The following is a 22,026-nucleotide window of genomic DNA, read 5'->3' on the forward strand; positions in this document are numbered from 1 at the left end:
TGATTGTCAAAGTACATAATAGACTAATAACTGGGTTTGATAAGTAAGCAAGATTAGGGACCAATCAGAGAGCAGGGTTATGATGATGTCATTATGAAAGGACCAATCAGAGCAGGGTTATAATGATGTCATTATGAAAGGACCAATCACAGAGCAGGGTTATGACCATCCCATTATGAATGGACCAATCAGAGAGCAGAGTTTTGACAATGTCATTATCACATAAATATAATTAATCTGTCTTTATTTCAGTTAAAATCAACAAACATAGTAAACAAACAGCAAAATGTGTGTATATCTAAAGACAACTTGGATAGAGTATAATGCATTGAAAAGTGACACATAGCCTACTATGGGGGTAATATTTTTAGGGTGGATGTAACCTATCTATAGATGTAGCCTCTGTCTGTGCAGTAGGCTGTTAGCACAGGGCAGGCAGGAGAACTGTTGAGGGTTCCGGATGCACTGGAGGATCATCAGAGTTCTGCGAGGAGACATGAAGATTCAAAATAACAATGTGCACTCTACCGTGTTTAGGGTTCTGTTCACTTTCCCAAAATTCCCAAGTTTTCCAGAAATCCTGGTTGGATATTTCCCAGAATCAGGATTGAACTAGAAAAGGACATTTCCTAAGGAAAATGTGTCTGCTTGCTAATCTTAAAGTGTTCATGCTTGTGAAATAGTAGTGTCAGTGACTGCAGTAATGGTAGTAGTAGTAATGGTAGTAATAGTAATGGTAGTAATAGGGTTGTCATAAACAATGGGTTACTTAAAAGTGAGTTATTTTGGGGTGGTTTGTAGGTGTAGTTATTGAAGTGGGTTATAGTGGGTTAGTATAGTAGGCTAGCGGGAGTACTATAGCATCTTAAGCCATATCATGTGTTTTTAAGCTCTCAAAATGTTTTAGTTTGTGGCAGAGACTTCAGTTTAGAATGTTGAAGCCTCCATACCGCCATTGAAATGAATGGGGATACAACAAACTTTATAGATTATGAAGTATGATGGCTTCCAAAAAGCGGTGTTGAGACAATCTAAGTTGAGTCAGTCTGCACAACGTTGGGGCGGTGTTTGTAGCTGGAACGGATCAAGCCAGCGGCAAATATTTGTTTTGCCTTTGAAGTCTATGGAGCTTTTATCCTAATTTAAAACGGTTATAGTCCAAAAAGTACAAATAGCAACAACAATCTTTTGACAAGCAATCTACAATGAACAAAAATATAAACGCAACATCCAACAATTTCTATTTTTTTACTGAGTTACAGTTGAAAGTAAATTGAAATAAATTCATTAGGTAGGCCCTAATCTATGGATTTGACATGACTTGGCATGACTTGACATGACTTGGGAGCCCACCCACTGAAGAGCCAGGCGTGGTTACACGTGGTCTGTGATTGTGAAACCGGTTGGATGTACTGCTAAATTATCAAAAATTATGTTGGAGGCGTCTTATGGTAGAGAAATTAACATTGAATTATCTGGCAACAGATGTGGTGGATATTCCTGCAGGCTCCCTCAAAACTTGAGACATCTGTGGCCTTGTATTGTGTGACAAAAGTATACATTTTTGAGTGGTCTTTTATTGTCCCCAGCACAAGGTGGAGCTGTGTATTGATCATGCTGTTTAATCAGCTTCTTGATATGCCACACCTGTCAGGAGGATGCATTATCTTGGCATAGGAGAAATGCTCACAGAGTTGTAAACATATTTGTGCACAACACTTTTGAGAAACAAGATTTTTGTGTGTGTGGAACATTTCTGGGATATTTTATTTAATTTTACAAGTTGAGTCAGTCTGTAACATGTCAAAGTTGGTTTGGTCTTTGTAGCTTTAACAGTTCAAGAACAGTGGAACATCCAAATGGCGTTTCTAGCTTTAAAGGTTGAAGACTAGTTACAGTCCAAACTTTTACCATGTTAACCTATGCCAATTGAAATGCATTGAGATTTATGCAAATATGGTTGTAGTGTCAAAAATAATCAGTAGTATCCCCCAATTTTTTTTCAAGCAAAAGTCTCATGGTAATGTGTGTGCTGGGAGTCGGGAAGCAAGTTCAGGGAGTGAATAATTTCATAAATGAACGAAACATAATACAAAACAAGAAACACGAACAACGCACAGACATCAAACTGAAACAGAGAGGGAGCACATGTGACAGCATCCCCTCCCCAACACGTGGCTCCAGCCGCAGGACACCGACCAAAATGACGATCCCGGGGATCAGGAGCGGACCGCTCACCTCTGCTAAGGCGCAAGAAACCTGTCGATCCTGCAGAGGCACGGGAGCATGGCGACTTAAAGCACTGGAGAGCGCATACGTGACATTACCCCCACCCCGGCGCGCGGCTCTGGCCGCAGGACGCCAACCACAGGGACGATCCCAGGGATCAGGAGCGGACCGGTCACCTCTACTGAGGCGCAAGAAACCTGACGAACCGGCTGAGGCGTGAGAGCCTGATGAGCCGGCTGAGACCTCCCTGGTTGCCTTGGTTGAGGCACGGGAACCTGTTCACCTAGCTGAGGCATGGGAGCCTATCGAACCCGCTGACGCATCACAGCCTGTCTATCCCGCTGAGGTATGGAAACCCGTCGAGCCATCAAAGGCAGGAGAACCCGTCAAACCCGCCGAGGTATGGAAACCCGTCGAGCCAGCAAAGGCAGGGGAACCCGTCAAACCCGCCGAGGTATGGGAATCCTACAAACCGGCTTAGGCCTCCCAGGTAGTTCCGGTTCTGACTCCCGGACCAGACATCACCTCCAACACAAAAACCAAAAAAACTCTGATGCTTCCCTTTGGTGAGGCGTCATTGTGTAACGTGTGCGCTGGGAGTCGGAAAGCAAGTTCAGGGAGTGAATAACATAATACAAAACAAGAAACATGAACAACACACAGACATGAAACTGAAACAGAAACAATGACACCTGGGGAAGGAACCAAAAGGAGTGACATATATAGGGCAGGTAATCAAGGAGGTGACGGAGTCCAGGTGAGTGTCATTATGTGCGTGATGCGCGTAACGATGGTGACAGATGTGGCCATAATGAGCAGCCTGGTGACCTAGAGGCCGGACAGGGAGCACACATGACAATCAGTGGTAGTCTGAACGTTTTAAAATTGCTTTGGTGTTGGTAGCTTTTACGGTTTTGGCGCTAGAGGTTCCAGCAGATGGCAAATAATAATAATAAGTACGAACAGTTTCTAAAGTTTGCTTTGCTTTCAGCAAGCATACCTAATAAGCAGGAATACTCAGGATTTCTGGAAAACTAGAAAGTTACCGAAATGTTCAAAACAAATTGTGTTTTAGTGAAGTAGGAAGTGATGAAAAGGTGATGTGACTTACAGGTCACTGTCTGTGCAGGTCCAGCGGAACCCTCTGGTCTGTAGGACATTGATCAAATCCACAATGGAACCCTGAGTGCAGGATTCTCTAAAGGAGGAGAGAACGAGGATACATAAAGTACATAATATAGTATTTCTAAAGGTTGTTGTATTGTAGACAAACCATTTGTATCTGATGCAACTTGACAATAACATAATTTGCATGACATTTGCATAGATAAACTTATTTTGTGTTGATATTGAAAGATATGCCCAGTTCGTAACTTGGGTGTTTATCTAGGGTTCGTTCCAAATGGCACCCTATTCCCAATGTGGTGCATTACTTTTGACCAGGGCCCAACGGGCTCTATGTAGGGAATAGAGTGCCATTTGGGACGCATTCCTAGTCATTCTCACAGGAAGGGTCCCTCCAGGTTGGCCACCACCTTGATGTTGACATGATCCACCATTCTGGGGTTCAGGCTGTCCAGCTCCACACCCCCAAACATGCTACAACAAGATGAAAAGGACCAGAGTGAAACAATCACTACCACTGTTAGACCACTATGTACTGTCAGTGGCTGTCACGTCTTCGCCTTACCTTTTCCTGTTGAAAGCATTCTCTATGGATCCATTGAGCAGCACTGTGATGTTGCCACATGCCGCTGCAGCAAACTGGCAAACATACAGAGATGAGGCAATCATAGCCAGACATAGTACACAATATACAGTAGACATGTCATGCAGTCACCCAGTATCTCAAAATCACAAGGAATATCCCTACCACAAAAATATTGCCATGAGATTAGTGGCATTCATGTAATTTAGGCTACCATTTTGTGAGTGAGCTTACGTTTTGTGAGGCTTGTCTCCACAAGGAATAGACAGGATGGTTTACACACGTTGACCAGTCTGGGCAAGAGTTGAAATCAAAGCCTAACAAAGAGAAACACATGAAGGAGCTTCATAAGAAAGAGACAGCCATTTTTTACATAGAAAAACCACCACAGAGACAAAGTCAATGATATCTGCTGTGAAGAGTACGTTATCCTTCTAAGGAAAAGGAAAGTCATTCTCCTTGTTTGATTCGTGTGCAGAGCAGGAGGGGGATCTCTCCTGTGCAAAATTGGAAGAGTTTACCACAGAGATGGGGGTGTAACACATGGTGTTGTGATACAGCTGCACTACATAACACCCTATGTGTGCGATATCCCCCACTCGGTCTCAACTTCCTGTAAGCACTGATCCAAACATTACATCTGTGGTCAACCACAGAGCCCCAGCCTGTCATATTGTGACCTCTCTCCTCATCAGGGGCTTTGGAGTGATGACTTGGCACCCACTGGAACAACTGTTCCTTCAGTTCTTTTGTGAACAATGTGAAGAGAGGAATCATAACTCTCTCTCTCTCTCTCTCTCTCTCAGACCATGATGAATCCTACCTCTGTCTTTCTCTTCCTGTCCGCACCAGATGAGGTCATTGAACATGTATCCCACCAGCGTGTCCTCCAGGGTCCAGAAACGACGTGTTACAGCTGCATAGCTGTGCATCAGCTCCCTGGTCTTACTCCAGAACAGCAACTACAAAAACCACAAGGGCAACAAGCACAAACCAGATACTAGATATCAGAGGAATCATACAGTAGATACTCAATAAATCAAAGATACTCAAAAACACAACACAGTCAGTTACATCCTCAGAGGATTCAGGGCCCGTATTCATAAAGTGTCACAGGGTAGGAATGCTGATCTACGATCAGGTCCCACCTGTCTCGGATAAGAATCCAGCGCTGCCATGGTGATACTCACCTTACCACATGTCAGAGTCTGTGGTGTGGCATGGAACATCCTTTTGTAGTCCTTAATCTTCACATTACAGCGAGACTTCCTCATTACAGCCTCCTCAAACTCCCTCCAGATCTCCTCACAGTCATAGCTACAGTAACACACACAGCACTTTTACCTACAGTACCAGTCAAAAGTTTGGACACACCTACTCATTCCAGGGTTTTCCTTTATTTTTACTATTTTCTACATTGTAGAATAATAGTGAAGACATCAAAACTATGAAATAACACATATGGAATCATGTACTATGAAATAACACAAATGGAATCATGTAGTAACCAAAAGAGTGTTAAACAAATCAAAATATATTTCATATTTGAGATTCTTCAAAGTAGCCACCCTTTGCCTTGATGACAGCTTTGCACACTCTTGGAATTATCTCAACCAGCTTCATGAGGTAGTCACCTGGAATGCATTTCAATTAACAGATCTGCCTTGTTAAAAGTTAATTTGTGGAATTTATTTCCTTTTTAATGGTTTTGAGCCAATCAGTTGTGTTGTGACATGGTAGGGGTGGTATACAGAATATAGCCCTATTTGGTAAAAGACCAAGTTCCTATTATGGCAAGAACAGCTCAAATAATCAATGAGAAATGACAGCCAATCATTACTTTAAGACATGAAGGTCAGTCAAGCTGGAAAATTCCAGGAACTTTAAAGTTTCTTCAAGTGCAGTCGCAAAAAACATCAAGCGCAATGATGAAACTGACTCGCATGAGGACTGCCACAGGAAAGGAAGACCCAGAGTTACCTCTGCTGCAGAGGATAAGTTCATTAGAGTTAACTGCACCTCAGATTGCAGCCCAAATAAATGCTTCACAGAGTTCAAGTAACAGACACCTCTCAACATCAACTGTTCAGAGGAGACTGCGTGAATCAGGCCCTCATGGTCGAATTGCTGCAAATAAACCACTGCTAAAGGACACCAATAATAAGAAGAGACTTGCTTGGGCCAAGAAACACGAGCAATGGACATTAGACCGGTGGAAATCTGTCCTTTGGTCTGATGAGTCCAAATGAGATTTTTGGTTCCAACTGCCTTTTCTTTCTGAGACACGGAGTAGGTGAACGGATGATATCTGCATGTGAGGTTCCCACCGTGAAGCATGGTATAGGAAGTGTGATGGTGTGGGGGTGCTTTGCTGGTGACACTGTCGGTGATATATTTAGAATTCAAGCACACTTAACCAGCATGGCTACAGCATTCTGCAGCGTTCTGCAGTGATATTCCATCCAATCTGGTTGGCGCTTAGTGAGACTATCATTTGTTTTTCAACAGGACAATGACCCAACATACCTCCAGGCTGTGTAAGGGCTAATTGACCAATAAGGAGAGTGATGGAGTGCTGCATCAGATGACCTGGCCTCCACAATCACCTGACCTCAACCCAATTGAGGTTTGGGATGAGTTGGACCGCAGAGTGAAGGAAAAGCAGCCAACAAGTGCTCAGCATATGTGGGAACTCCTTCAAGACTATTGGAAAAGCATTCCAGGTGAAGCTGGTTGAGATAACTCCAAGAGTGTGCAAAGCTGTCATCAAGGCAAAGGGTGGCTACTTTGAAGAATCTAAAATTGATTTGTTTCACTTTTTTGGTTACTACATGATTCCATATGTGTTATTTTATAGTTTTGATGTCTTCAAAATTATTCTACAATGTAGAAAATAGTACAAATAAAGAAAACCCTTGAATGAGTAGGTGTGTCCAAACTTTTGACTGGTACTGTATATCTAATCATAGATAACATTTAAAAAAATATGTAATGTTGAGAACATGTTGCATATAATGAAATAAGATCCCTTACGAAAAAAACACATGAATTTCACGTAATCACGTGATCTCATGTGATTTTATGTGAAGTTAATGTGATAACATGTGACAACATGATCTCATGTGAAATAAATGGACAACATGCGGATGCAAAAAACATGTAATGCCATGAAACTACACATGACATTTGAGCACGTGATAACCCAGGTGTTAAATGCCATTGAGAATATTTTACTTTAAAAATGCTTAATTTACATTAATTCAATTTAAACAGTCTGCAGCGTTCTGCAGTGATATGCCATCCAATCTGGTTAAAACCCTGCAGGTTTTAGTTAGATTCTGTTTTTTTCCTTGGCCATCCCCAACAACATTTTTAAAACATAGTGTCATGGTCCTCTTGATTACTTGGGACTCAACTGCTGCGTCACCAGGTCTGTGGACATAAAGGAGATTGGCTATACATATTGCCTAGAATACATTTTTACATTTTTGCACTTTTCCTAAAGTATATACAACAACTTGAATGTGTTATTTCGATAAAATTACATTATGCTGCTCTATTCTGATTTCAATTAGTGTAAAAAATATTGTTTTATTTTGTACTGTGACCACACTTGGGACTCAGCCTTAATGGGCTGCAGGGGCAGTATTGAGTAGCCAGATAAAAGGTGCCCATTTCAAACGGCCTCGTACTCAATTCTTGCTCGTACAATATGCATATTATTATTACTATTGGATAGAAAACACTCTCTAGTTTCTAAAACCGTTTGAATTATATCTGTGAGTAAAACAGAACTCATTTGGCACAAACTTCCTGACCAGGAAGTGGAAAGTCTGAAAACTATGCTCTCTTCTAGGTCCTGCCTATAAATGGGCATGATACGTATTAGTATACATGCACGTCATACACCTTCCCCTGGATGTCAAGAGGCGGTGAGAGAAGAAATGGGGTGTTTATCTTGGTCTGAAGTGGAATAAAAGCTCTTGGAATGACGTGTCACCCATTTCCTGTTTTCAGGAAGGCGCGAGGAGGGACCTGGATTTGCCTTATGAAAAGCTTTCGTTATAGGCGACTACTATCTCCGGCTTGGATTTTATTTGATACATGTGACCATATCATCGTAAAGTATGTTTTTTCAATATAGTTTAATCAGATTATTGAAATTTTTTCGGGAGTTTTGCCGTGTTCCGTTCTCTTCCGTTTGTTGACATGGAGAGATTCGTGCCACTTGGCTAGTGTGCTTGCTAAATCGAGAGGGAAAGAGGCCGTTCTAAATCCAAACAACGATTGTTCTTGACAAAGGACCCCTTGTACAACATTCTGATGGAAGATCAGCAAAAGTAGGAAACATTTTATGATGCTATTTCATATATCTGTCGTACATGTGAACTAGTCGTCGGCGCCCAGCTTTTGGGTACTCTCTAGCTATACCGAAGCTGTATGTCGTAATGAAGTTATTTTTAGAATTCTAACACGGCGATTTCATTAAGAACTAATGGATCTATCATTTCCTATACAACATGTATTTTTTAGTTATGTTTATGAATAGCTATTTGGTCAGAATATGTGTGTCAGAAAAAGTGTCAGAAAAATATCCGGACGTTGTGGGAAAAAGTAGCTACGTTAGCACAATGTATAACCACTGATTTCAGCTCTAAATATGCACATTTTCGAACAAAACATAAGTGTATGTATAACCTGATGTTATAGGACTGTCATCTGATGAAGCATATCAAGGTTAGTCAAAAATTATATATCTTTTGCTTGTTTGTTACGATCGCTAACTTTTGCTACTGGGAAATGGCTTGTGTTTCTGGCTATTGTGGTAAGCTAATATAACGCTATATTGTGTTTTCGCTGTAAAACACTTAATAAATCGGAAATATTGTCTGGAATCACAAGATGCCTGTCTTTCATTTGCTGTACACTATGTATTCTTCAGAAATGTTTTATGATGAGTAATTAGGTATTTGACGTTGGTGTCTGTAATTATTATGGCTGCTTTCGGTGCAATTTCTGATTGTAGCCGCAATGTAAACTATGATTTATACCTGAAATATGCACATTTTTCGAACAAAACATAGATTTATTGAATAACATGTTATAAGACTGTCATCTGATGAAGATGTTTGTTGGTTAGTTTGGTTGGTTCTTGGTTAGTTAGGTTGGCTTTGTGCATGCTACCTGTGCTGTGAAAAATGTCTGTCCTTTTTTGTATTTGGTGGTGAGCTAACATAAATATACGTGCTGTTTTCGCTGTAAAACATTTTAAAAATCGGACATGTTGGCTGGATTCACAAGATGTGTACCTTTCATTTGCTGTATTGGACTTGTTAATGTGTGAAAGTTAAATATTTCTAAAAAATATATTTTGAATTTCGCGCCCTGCACTTGAAGTGGCTGTTGTCATATTGATCCCGACTTAGGGCTTGCAGCCCAAAGAAGTTAACTGGGATTTGAACTTAATTAAAACCTCTTGGTCGCTAGCAACCTGAAATGTCCTGCTGCATGTCCTTCCATACCGCCAATATTTGCAAATGTATAAAACAAAATATTTTTTAAATATCACATCTACATAAGTATTCAGACCATTTACTCCATACTTTTTTAAGCACCTTTGGCAGAGATTACAGCCAGACAGGATAGGGTTGAGGCACAGATCTGGGGAAGGGTATCAAAACATTTCTGCAGCATTGAAGGTCCCCAAGCACACAGTGGCCTCCATCATTCTTAAATGGAAGAAGTTTGTAATCACCAAGACTCCTCCTGGAGCTGGCCACCTGGCCAAAGTGAGCAACCGAGGGAGAAGGGCCTTGGTCAGGGAGGTGAGAAAGAAGCCGGTGGTCACTCTGACAGAGCTCAAGAGTTCCTATGTGGATATGGGAGAACCTTCCAGAAGGACAATCATCTCTGCAGCAGTCCACCAATCAGGCTTTTATGGTAGAGTGCCAGACGGATGCCACTCCTCAGTAAAAGGCACATGACAGCCCGCTTAGAGTTTGCCAAAAGGCACCTAAAGGACTCTCAGACCATGAGAAACAAGATTCTCTGCTCTGATGAAACCAAGATTGAACTCTTTGGCCTGAATGCCAAGCATCACATCTGGAGGAAACCGTGTGTGGTCCCGTGTGGCTCAGTTGGTAGAGCATGGCGCTTGCAACGCCAGGGTTGTGGGTTCATTTCCCACGGGGGGACCAGGGTTCAATTCCCACGGGGGGACCAGGATGAATATGTATGAACTTTCCAATTTGTAAGTCGCTCTGGATAAGAGCGTCTGCTAAATGACTTAAATGTAAATGTGAAACCTGGCACCATCCCTACGGTGAAGCATGGTGGTGGCAACCTCATGCTGTGGGGATGTTTTTCAGCAGCAGGGACTGGGAGACTAGTCAGAACTGAGGCAAAGATGAATGGAGTAAAGTACAGAGAGATCCTTGATGAAAACCTGCTCCAGAACGCTCAGGATCTCAGACTGGGGCGAAGGTTCACCTTCCAACAGGACAACAACCCTAAGCACACAGCCAAGACAACGCAGGAGTGGCTTCGGGACAAGTTTTTGAATGTCCTTGAGAGGCCCAGCCAGATCCCGGACTTGAACCCTATCGAACATCTCTGTAGAGATCTGAAAATAGCTGTGCAGCAACGCTCCCATTCAACATGACAGAGCTCGACAGGATCTGCAGAAAAGAATGGGAGAAACTCCCCAAATATAGGTGTGCCAAGCCCGTAGTATCATACCCAAGAAGACACGAGGCTGTAATCGCTGCCAAAGGTGCTTCAACAAAGTATTGAGTAAAGGGCATGAATACTTATGTAAATGTGATATTTCGTGTTTTTTATTATTATTTTTTGCAAAAATTTAAAAAATAAACAGTTTTTGCTTTTTCCTTGTTGGGTATTGTGCATAGATTGATTAGGGGAGAAAAAAATGTAATACATTTTTAAATAAGGCTGTAACGTAACAAAATGTGGAAAAAGTTAAGGTGTCTAAACACTTTCCGAATGCACTGTGTATACAAAGGTATGTGGACACCCCTTCAAATTAGTGGATTTGGCTATTTCAGCCACACTCGTTGATGACAGGTGTAATAAATCGAGCACACAGCCATGCAAACATTGGCAGTAGAATGGCCTTACTGAAGAGCTCAGTGACTTTCAACATGGCACTGTCACAGTATGCCACCTTTCCAACAAGTCCATTCAGCTGGAATGGTGTAAAGCTCGCCGCCATTGGACTATGGAGCAGTGGAAACACATTCTCTGGAGTGATGAATCTGGCAGTCCGTCGGGTTTGGCGGATGCCCCAATGCATAGTGCCAACTGTAAAGTTTGGTAGAGGAGGAATAAGGGTCTGGGGCGGTTTTTTATGGTTCGGGCTAGGCCCCTTAGTTCCAGTGAAGGGAAATCTTAACGCTATTGCATAGAATGACATACTAGATGATTCTGTGATTCCAAATTTGTGGCAACAGTTTGGGGAAGGCCCTTTCCTGATTCAGCATGACAATGGCCCTATGCACAAAGCGAGGTCAATTCAAGAAATTGTTTGTCGAGATCGGTGTGGAAGAACTTGACTGGCCTGCACAGAGTCCTGACCTCAACCCCATCGAACACCTTTGGGATGAATTGGAACGCCGACTGCGAGCCAGGCCTAATCGCCCAACATCAGTGCCCAATCTCACTAATGCTCTTGTAGCTGAATGGAAGCAAGTCCCCGCAGCAATGTTCCAAAATCTAGTGGAGTGCCTGAAGAGGGGAGGCTGTTATAGCAGCAAATGGGGGACCAACTCCATATTAATGCAGATAATTTTGGAATGAGTTGATCGACGAGCAGGGGTCCACACTTTTGGTCGTGTAGTGTAGTTGTCCTCCGGCTACACCATAATGCTACCCCAGAGAGTGCTGCTGAGGCTACTGTAGACCTTCATTGCAAAACAGTGTGTTTTAATCAATTATTTGGTGACAATATATTTTGTATAGTTTTACCTAAAAAGGATAACTTTAATGTTTCACAAAATAAAAAAAAATGAAATTCACTGTTGAGGGTGGTTCTTCCCTTCCTCCTCTGAGAAGCTTCCACTGATTTCACAGCTACACATATGAACTCACATGGTACAGTTCGCTACCTTGTAAGTACAATGGGAGGGCAAACTGTAAACGGGGGGACCGGAGGTCCCTTTTAAAATTTTAAAAGACATTTCCTGCAATTCTACACTTATTATTCCTTTCTTGATTGGTATTTTGAGGGGTATATGGAGGAGTATTTTGAAGATAAGTGGAAGACCCCCAACCTCAGAGAGATACATTTTCCGTTTTATAATGTTATTCTAGAAATGTTATGAGTGAAAGAGAAATGTGCAGTGTTTAAGCTAATTCCATGCAATTCTACACATTTTGACAATGGGCAGAGATAGAAATTTGCTGTTTTAATGCTGATCTCATGTTATTCTTCACATTTTGCCACGAGGATGAGAAAATATTGCAATTTTAAAGTGACTGTCCAGTGAAAATCTCACTTTTAAAAGTTCATATTCTGTTAACTCACACAGAAATAATGACTTACCCTTTTCTCGCATTTGTGGCCAAAGCATACATTCGAGAAAAAACACTTAATAAAAAAGCCCACCTCAAACAGACCATTTAAAAACTGCTTGCTATTTCCTCATAGAGGATGATGTCATCCTCCTGAGGAGGATGAGCTGGCCTATCAGCGGTCTACTTGCATTAATATCTTTAATGACCGGTATACACCCTCACCATTGTAATGGCTTCCGTCGGTAGAAGGAGAGGAGGACCAAAGCGCAGCGTGGTATGTATCCATATTTATTAGAATACTTTTTCTATAATGAACAAAACAATAAACAGACGAAAACCCAACGAAGCTACAGTCCCGAACTAGAGAACACAAAAACAGATGAACGCAAGAACAGGAACAATCACCCACAAACCAACAGTGAAAACAGGCTACCTTAATATGGTTCCCAATCAGAGACAACGTAAAACACCTGCCTCTGATTGAGAACCATATCAGGCCAATAAGACAAACCTAAACAAAGAAACACATAACATAGACTACACCCACCCAGCTCACGTCCTGACCAACTAAACAAAGACTAAACAAAGGAAATAAGGTCAGGAACGTGACAACCATTCTGTTGTTGCGGTATGCCCACAGCATTCCAACACAGAAAAGTTACTTTTTAACATACATCATTTAAAAAATGTGGAAGTAAAACAATTTCACTTATATTAAGGATTAATTAATTGTAGGTCATATTTCATAGAAATCTGGAAACACTGGACAGTTACTTTAAAGGTCGACTTTGGGCAAAAACAAAATAATAATGGCTTTATACTGTGCAACTGATCAATGCACCATCATACCAGGTCATTTAATGCTTAAAAAAAGGTATGAATAAGATATTTGGCTACAGAAGTGCAATTTCTTACCGATCTCTCTAGCTTTCATCTTCATCCAAAACCAAATCCTGTGAAATGACCTCAACACACACTGGAGGAGATACTGGCTAGCTACAAGTAGCTATCTTAGCTAACAAACTACCTACGTCGGTCATGGCGTGCATGACCAGAATGACACATCGATGAACCACCAAAGGCACACCTCGTTTCTCTTAAAAAAATTAAAAGAGGAGGACTGTTTTTTGTGCCCAAAAAGCGACCATTAAAGCTAATTTCCTTAAATTCTACACATTTTACCATGGCTTATGACGTGTTCATATGCTATCTGGGGTGACCCCGACCTCCAGGGACCCCCAACCAATTATACAGGTACTGGAGGTGCTGCAGCAATTCCTGGTTGTGATGGTAAAACTGGAAGAATTTGTGCTGTTGCAATAAAAAACTATTAAACAATTTTTTCAATATTGACTTAAATGATAATGTGATTGAGGAGGGGAGAGAAAAAAACATGAGATATTTATAAACGGCTCCCATTCTGCATGGAGAGCGCTCAGCTCTGTTTTGTAAGCAGTGCACCCATGATATGCTCTTATCTATTCAGTTGGGGGGGGGGTGTCTGGAGTCGGACACGAGCTCTGCTGTACTATAGGGCAGCCCCCCACACCTCTCTGATTCAGACACATTTCATTTGTACAACTGACTAGGTATCCCCCTTTCCCCTTATAGAGAGTTTAGTTTGGGTTAAGTTGGGTCTCTTTCCCTCTCCCCCTTTTCTTTCCCGCTCTCCTCACTCTCTCCCCCTTGAGATAGATATCAAGTGATCTGGAGCAGTACTCGCAATAGTTTTCCACTTCTACTTTCTTAACAGCAAGCATCATAAAACATTATGACACGGTCATAACCATGTCATAATATGTCTTAACAGCTGACATAACTTGTCATAACCTGTCATAATACAGTCATGACACATATTTAGACCTGTTGTGACATATATTGCATTATTTTATGGCTGGTTATGACACCTACATAAGAGTGTTAAAACCCACAAAACCTACCGCGGTAGTTATGTTATGTCTGGTTATGACACCTACATAAGAGTGTCAAATCCCACAAAACCTACCACACAAGGCGAAGCATTGTAGATTACACCATAGCCTACTTGAAAACTTCATGTGTATGTTATATAACATTTTCTGAAATGTACCATATTAAATTATTGTAATTGTGCACACATTGATGTCAGACATGTACCTACTGTACCCCAATGCTCTGTTGCTGATGACTGGGATGAATGCAGGAGCAAATTTCAGGAGCAGGACAAGACACTATCTTTTTGAGTGATGACTGACATATGGCCATGCTCGTGATAGGCCTATCTGGCTTATATGATTATGGTGGTCATAATTCTTCTTGACAGAATCAAAAAGTGTATTTTTTTTGTCCAAGTAAAACGACACAGGATGGTCATAATACTTCATGACAGTGTTTGCTAATTGACATCATTTGAGTCAATTGGAGGTGTACCTTTGGATGTATTTCAAGGCCTACCTTCAAACTCAGTGCCTCTTTGCTTGACATCATGGGAAAATCAAAAGAAATCAGCTAAGACCTCAGAATTTTTTTTGTAGACCTCCACAAGTCTGGTTCATCCTTGGGAGCAACTTTCAAACGCCTGAAGGTACCACGTTCATCTGTACAAACAATAGTACGCAAGTATAAACACCATGGGACCACGCAGCTGTCATACCGCTCAGGAAGGAGACACGTTCTGTCTCCTAGAGATGAACGTACTTTGGTGCAAAAAGTGCAAATCAATCCCAGAACAACAGCAAAGGAACTTGTGAGGATGCTGGAGGAAACAGGTACAAAAGTACGCTCGTCGTTGGAATGAGACCAAGGTGCAGCGTGGTAGGCGAACATCTTACTTTTATTTAAAATGAACACCAAAAAACCAACAAAATACAAAAACGAACGTAAAGTTCTGCAGGCTATAGAGCAACTAACAAAATCAAGATCCCACAACTGAAGGGGGAAAAAGGGCTGCCTAAGTATGATACCCAATCAGAGACAATGATAAACAGCTGCCTCTGATTGGGAACCATACTAGGCCAACAAAGAAATAGAAATATAGATTTGCCCACCCAAGTCACACTCTGATCTAACCAAATAGAGAATAAAAAAGGCTCTCTAAGGTCAGGGCGTGACAATATCCACAGTAAAACTAGTCATATATTGACATAACCTGAACGGCCGCTCAGCAAGGAAGAAGCCACTTCTCTAAAACCGCCATAAAAAGCCAGACTACGGTTTGCAACTGCACATCGGGACAAAGGTGGTACTTTTTGAAGAAATGTCCTCTGGTCTGATGAAACAAAAATATAACTGTTTGGCCCTAATGACCATCGTTATGTTTGGAGGAAAAAGGGGGAGGCTTGCAAGCCAAAGAACACCATCCCAACCGGGAAGCACGGGGTTGTCAGCATTATGTTGTGGGGGTGCTTTGCTGCAGGAGGGACTGGTGCACTTCACAAAATAGATGGCATCATGAGGCAGGATAATTATGTGGATATATTGAAGCAACATCTCAAGACATCAGTCAGGAAGTTAAAGCTTGGTCGCAAATGGGTCTTCCAAATGGACAATGACCCCAAGCATACTTCCAAAGTTGTGGCAAAATGGCTTAAGGACAACAAAGTCAAGGTATTGGAGTGGCCATCACAAAGCCCTGACCTCAATCCCATAGAAGATTTGTGGGCAGAACTGAAAAAGCGTGTGCACCAGCTCTGTCAGGAGGAATGGGCCAAAATTCACCCAACTTATTGTGGGAAGATTGTGGAAGGCTACCCAAAACATTTGACCCAAGTTAAACAATTTAAAGGCAATGCTACCAAATACTAATTGAGTGTATGTAAACTTCTGACCCACTGGAAATGTGATGAAAGAAATAAAAGCTTAAATAAATATTTCTCCCTGCTATTATTCTGACATGTCACATTCTTAAAATAAAAAGTGATGATTCTAATTGACCTAAAACAGGGAATTTTTACCCGGATTAAATGTCAAGAATTGTGAAACCCTGAGTTTACATGCATTTGGCTAAGGTGTATGTAAACTTCCGACTTCAACTGTATATATGCATTCGTGAAATGGTAGGTGCTTTGTGTTTGTTTTGCATGGCCACTGATGTGATTGATTTGCGGTATAATTACATCGGAGTGGAAGGTGGCGAGATGACATGTCCTTTTAACAAATTGACGTCTGGTTTCACGAGGTTATTGTCATTCATTGTGCATTTGTACGTATTGCGCAATTTTTTTAGCTACTGTAACCATGTTTTCAGACTTGCTTCGAACTTTGCCTGCTTTGATAGAGTCATAAGAGTAAAAATTAACCACCATAACTCCGTACCGAAACAGGAAGTACTTTAAAGGCCGATTGCTAGAGGTTGACGAAAACCCACACGCGAAGGATGTATTGACTTTTAGGCTGGGTTTCTGTACAGCACTTCTGTACAGCACTTCGAGATATTAGCTGATGTACGAAGGGCTATATAAAATAAACTTGATTTGATTTGATTTGATTGACTGTGACTGTCAATCCCATTTCTTTTTTATTTCTTTTTTAAATCTTTTTTTTAGTTATTTATTTATTTTTATTTTTTTGTATTTGTATTTTTATTTTAGTTTTTTTTTCTTTTTTTTTAAATTAAATTTTATCCCCTTTTCTCCCCAATTTTCGTGGTATCCAATCGCTAGTAATTACTATCTTGTCTCATCGCTACAACTCCCGTACGGGCTCGGGAGAGACGAAGGTCGAAAGCCACGCGTCCTCCGAAGCACAACCCAACCAAGCCGCACTGCTTCTTAACACAGCGCGCCTCCAACCCGGAAGCCAGCCGCACCAATGTGTCGGAGGAAACACCGTGCACCTGGCCCCCTTGGTTAGCGCGCTCTGCGCCCGGCCCGCCACAGGAGTCGCTGGAGCGCGATGAGACAAGGATATCCCTACCGGCCAAACCCTCCCTAACCCGGACGACGCTAGCCCAATTGTACGTCGCCCCACGGACCTCCCGGTCGCGGCCGGCTGCGACAGAGCCTGGGCGCGAACCCAGAGACTCTGGTGGCGCAGCTAGCACTGCGATGCAGTGCCCTAGACCACTGCACCACCCGGGAGGCCCTCGTCAATCCCATTTCTTACTCAGTAATGGAGGTACAGTGAAACTTTTATGTTTTATGAGCACTTGCATTGCACCGCTGTGATCATTCCAATGAAAATGAAGGGTAATTGAATGAATAAATCAAGTGTGAGCACACTGAAGCAGTTTGCACTCAGCGTTCATGACACAGGCAAACAAACAAACACGCACACACACACACACACACACACACACACACACACACACACACACACACACACACACACACACACACACACACACACACACACACACACACACACACACACACACACACACACACACACACACACACACACACACACACACACACACACAGAGTGCCTGGACACAGCCCTTAGCTGTGGGATATTGGCCATATATCACACACCCCCAAGGTGCTTTATTGCTATTATAAACTGGTTACCAACGTAATTAGAGCAGTAAAAATACATGTTTTGTAATACCAGTGGTATACGGTCTGATATACTATGGCTGTCAGTCAATCAACATTCAGAGCTCGAACCACCCAGTTTATAATTAAGCCATTAGGCACAAGGCGGTGTGGTATATGGCCAATATACCATGGCTAGGGGCTGTTCTTAAGCACGACGCAATGCGGAGTGCCTGGATACAGCCCTTAGCCATGGTATATTGGCCATATACCACAAACCCCCAAGGTGCCATATTGCTATTATAACATGTTTACCAATGTAATTAGAGCAGTAAAAATAAATGTTTTGTCATACCCATGGTATACGGTCTGATATGCCATGGCTCTCACCCAATCAGCATTCAGGGCTCGAACCACCCCGTTTATAATTAAACATACCACAGCATTATTGAATACTCACTTCTGATTGGTTAAAAGGGCATTCTAGAATGGACATTAAAACCAGATAACTGGACAGTTCGAAAAGATATCGGGACACCTTGCAATCATGACGCAATAAGCGCCTACACATGCAGACCGTACTTGCTACAAAGTTACAGAATGCTAAACCAACAACCACACAAAACGGAATTAGATACATTGTAAATGCAGGTCCTACGAGAAACAAACTTTGCTAGCAGACTTTCATTGATTTGTTTTTGCAGAGACATATTTTTTGGGGAGCGTCTGACGACTTAACGTGGTGAGTGATGAACAAGAATGTATCTGGTCCCTACTGTTGCAGTCATGACACAAGTGGCGCTATGCTGTCAAATACTTCCATGTTTCTAGTTTGACCAGCTGTTTTCAGCAACTGATATTTTTTTATTTGGTTGTCATATAGGCAGGTTTGCTAGCAACAAACAATTGTTAAAATTTCGAGCCTAGTGTTGGATATACAATGCGATCTCCTCATTATGAAGTGTTGAGTGTCCTGACGAGAAGGAAAACTTTTCTACCTATGCCAGGCAAAATCAGCCATTATCAGCTCATTGTTATGGATGTATCAGAAAACAGAAAACAGCTACTTTGCTGTTACTCTACCTGCAAAGGTTGTGACTGTGTTAGCCGTAGCTAGCTGGCTAGCTAACAAGCAAGGGATAAGAACGTTGCCATGGAACATAAAAAACGAATGGCTGGGTCGCGTCCATAAATATCGAACTAAACGAACGAATGACTGGGTCCAAAAGATGAGAATGTATGAATTCATTTATAAAGATGAAAATATCAACAACAACAAAACAGTATTTCTACCGGTAAAGTAAATGTGTGCTTTCATATTGTTTTCTCTCTTTCTTTCTTTCTCTCTCTCGGAGGACCTGAGCCCTAGGACCATGCCTCAGGACTACCTGGCATGATGACTCCTTGCTGTTCCCAGTCCACCTGGCCGTGCTGCTGTTCCAGTTTTAACTGTTCTGCCTGCGGCTATGGAACCCTGACCTGTTCACCGGACGTGCTACCTGTCCCAGACCTGCTGTTTTCAACTCTCTAGAGACATCAGGAGCGGTAGAGATACTCTTAATGATCGGCTATGAAAAGCCAACTGACATTTACTCTTGAGGTGATGAATTGTTGCACCCTCGACAACTACTGTGATTATTATTATTTGACCATGCTGGTCATTTATGAACATTTGAACATCTTGGCCATGTTCTGTTATAATCTCCACCCGGCACAGCCAGAAGAGGACTGGCCACCCCTCATAGCCTGGTTCCTCTCTAGGTTTCTTCCTAGGTTTTGGCCTTTCTAGGAGTTTTCTAGGGAGTTTTTCCTAGCCACCGTGCTTCTACACCTGCATTGCTTGCTGCTTGGGGTTTTAGGCTGGGTTTCTGTACAGCACTTTGAGATATCAGCTGATGTAAGTTTAACGTTAGTCCGTCCCCTCGCCCCGACCCGGGTGCGAACCAGGGACCCTCTGCACACATCAACAACAGTCACCAACGAAGCATCGTTACCCATCGCTCCACAAAGGCCGCGGCCTTTGCAGAGCAAGGGGAACCACTACTTCAAGGTCTCAAAGCGAGTGACGTCACCGTTTTTGAAAGGCTATTAGCGTGCACCACCGCTAACTAGCTAGCCATTTCACATCGGTTACATTAGAAGGGCTATATAAATACATTTGATTTGATTTTTCTTTGGCAACTGTAAGCAATTGTATTTTATTGTTAGCCTGCAATACTTTATTATAAAAGGTGGCTATTTTGCCTATGTTCCACAAACACTTTTTCACATGTGAAATCATGTTATTTTCCACATGTGAAATCATGTGGTTTTCCGTAAGGGATTCCATGTTAGAAATGCATTTGATTTGTCAAGACACTAAGTCGGTCAAACTGCCTACTTTTTCATGTCTTACCCACACTTTACCTGGAATTAGGGCAAACTAGTGTTATGTAGCTGTAACATCGACCAATCACAATGTGTTTCAGGTTAGGTGTCGTCCCCATCTCAGCTCTCAAACCATCAGCGCAGAACAGGACAATGACAAACCCTGATGGAAGAAATAACACAAGTACAATACCTCTTTGAATGTATTCAACAATGTATATAAAGGTGTTCTTTCACTCAGGTTATGGAGGTACTATAGAAAATAACTCACATAATATGAGCATGTGGAATATGCTAGAGGTCGACGAAGACTTCTGAAAGGTCATGGTGTTCAGAGCTCATGGATGGAGCTCTCCAAGGTACGCCCCAGACCCCTCTTACTTAGGCCCTGTCACTGTCAATAGAGAAAGAAAGAGTGAGTGAGAGTAACGAAGTGTGTGTATGTGTGTGCACGTGCTTGGTGACATCAATTGACATCAAGAGTGTGAACTCAATGGAGAGACCAACTCAGTGTTATCACCAAATCAAATCAAACTTTATTTGACACATGCCCCGAATACAACAAGTGTAGACAGTGCAGTTCAAGAAGAAGAAAATATTTGCCAAGTAGGCTAAAATAAAAAGTAATAATAAAAAGTAACACAATAAGAATAACGAGGCTATATACAGGGGGCACCGGTACCGAGTCAGTGTGCGGGGGTACAGACTAGTTGAGGTAATCTGTACATGTAGGTGGGGGCGAAGTGACTATGCATAGGTAACTAACAAACAGCGAATAGCAGCAGTGTACAAGAGGGGGGAGACTCTTATTATAATTTCATGCTCTCTCTCTCTGTGTGTGTGTGTGTGTTTGCATGCTTGGTGACCTCAAGTGTGAGGTAAAAGAAGAGATGACCCATGTGTTATCCCAAATGTGACTCCAATTATAATTTCACGCTATACTACTAGGAGGCACATTTGTGCAATGGGGGAGAGGTCAACCACTAGAAGTTTGCAGAAAGACATACAAACAGGCCATACATAGTGTCAGGTTAACATTTTTGGTAGGTAGTGTAAGATTCTGGTCAGTGTGTGTAATAGTGAGGAGTTGGTGAGTCGGAGGGTATGACTTTAGTTAGAGATAGGGTTTATGAGTTGGGTTAGTAGAGTAACCAGTGGCTGGCAGAGCTCCTTGCGTCTCTCACTACTCTCAAGAGAACACACACTGAGTTTGTTGCCTGTTAAATCTAATCAGCTAAGGGAATGTGGCTGTCTCTTCCCACTGTCTTTGTGTCCTGTCATAAAGGTGGTTGTCTTTCAGCTGTTTACAGTAGATGTAAGGGTCAACAGTCCATCAAGCACACACACTCAAATTAAGGCAGACATTACTGATGAATGACACATTTTTTTGTTAAAAGCCAATCATTCATTTTCTTATCACTCATGAAGTAAAGTACAGTTAAAACTCACCAACTCAACACCAATACCTTACCTACGATTAGAATAAATCAACAGGTAACAATAAGATGGTAATAAATCAGTAATCATGTCAAACATATTCAATAGAAACACTCAGTCAAAAAACGAATACATACAAACCAGACAAAGACCAAGAAGTGCTTACCACTGCATAAGAAGGGACACAAACATTGATGAGTTGATGAACAGTTAGCTCCACAACATCTGGATGTCCATAGGAGTGGTGTTCATTTCCCTCCCCGCACAGTAGCAGTGTCCTGGGGTTGTGCAGTGGACATT

The 22,026-nt window shown here is 41.9% G+C and overlaps 1 protein-coding gene across 2 annotated transcripts; it reads right to left on the bottom strand.

The window, feature by feature from the left end:
* Positions 1-227: 227 nt before the first annotated feature.
* On the bottom strand, positions 228-22,006 carry LOC120051113 (ADP-ribosyl cyclase/cyclic ADP-ribose hydrolase 1). 2 transcript variants are annotated; one of them, XM_038997783.1, is made up of 10 exons: positions 21,893-22,006; positions 20,561-20,683; positions 20,329-20,452; positions 5,128-5,254; positions 4,761-4,899; positions 4,172-4,254; positions 3,920-3,993; positions 3,736-3,828; positions 3,341-3,427; positions 228-484 (listed from the first exon to the last, which is right to left on the bottom strand). In XM_038997783.1, the coding sequence occupies exons 2-10, from the start codon at positions 20,613-20,615 to the stop codon at positions 388-390; spliced, it is 879 nt and encodes a 292-aa protein (XP_038853711.1). In that variant the 5' UTR covers positions 20,616-20,683; positions 21,893-22,006; the 3' UTR covers positions 228-387. The 2 variants fall into 2 exon arrangements, with proteins under 2 accessions (XP_038853711.1, XP_038853712.1); XM_038997784.1 differs by lacking the exon at positions 228-484 and adding an exon at positions 1,693-2,754.
* Positions 22,007-22,026: the final 20 nt, after the last annotated feature.

This window comes from Salvelinus namaycush, chromosome 7 (assembly GCF_016432855.1).
Source record: "Salvelinus namaycush isolate Seneca chromosome 7, SaNama_1.0, whole genome shotgun sequence".
NCBI classification, from domain to species: Eukaryota; Metazoa; Chordata; class Actinopteri; order Salmoniformes; family Salmonidae; genus Salvelinus; species Salvelinus namaycush.

What these genes read in the sequence shown, in the direction of transcription:
- LOC120051113 (XM_038997783.1), bottom strand. Translation starts at nt 20,615, where the DNA reads ATGACCTTTCAGAAGTCTTCGTCGACCTCTAGCATATTCCACATGCTC. An exon ending in ACAGGAAGAGAAAGACAGAG is followed by an intron (nt 4,255 to 4,760) that starts GTAGGATTCATC and finishes TCTCTTTGTTAG; the next exon opens with GCTTTGATTTCAACTCTTGC. An exon ending in AATGCTTTCAACAGGAAAAG is followed by an intron (nt 3,829 to 3,919) that starts GTAAGGCGAAGA and finishes ATCTTGTTGTAG; the next exon opens with CATGTTTGGGGGTGTGGAGC.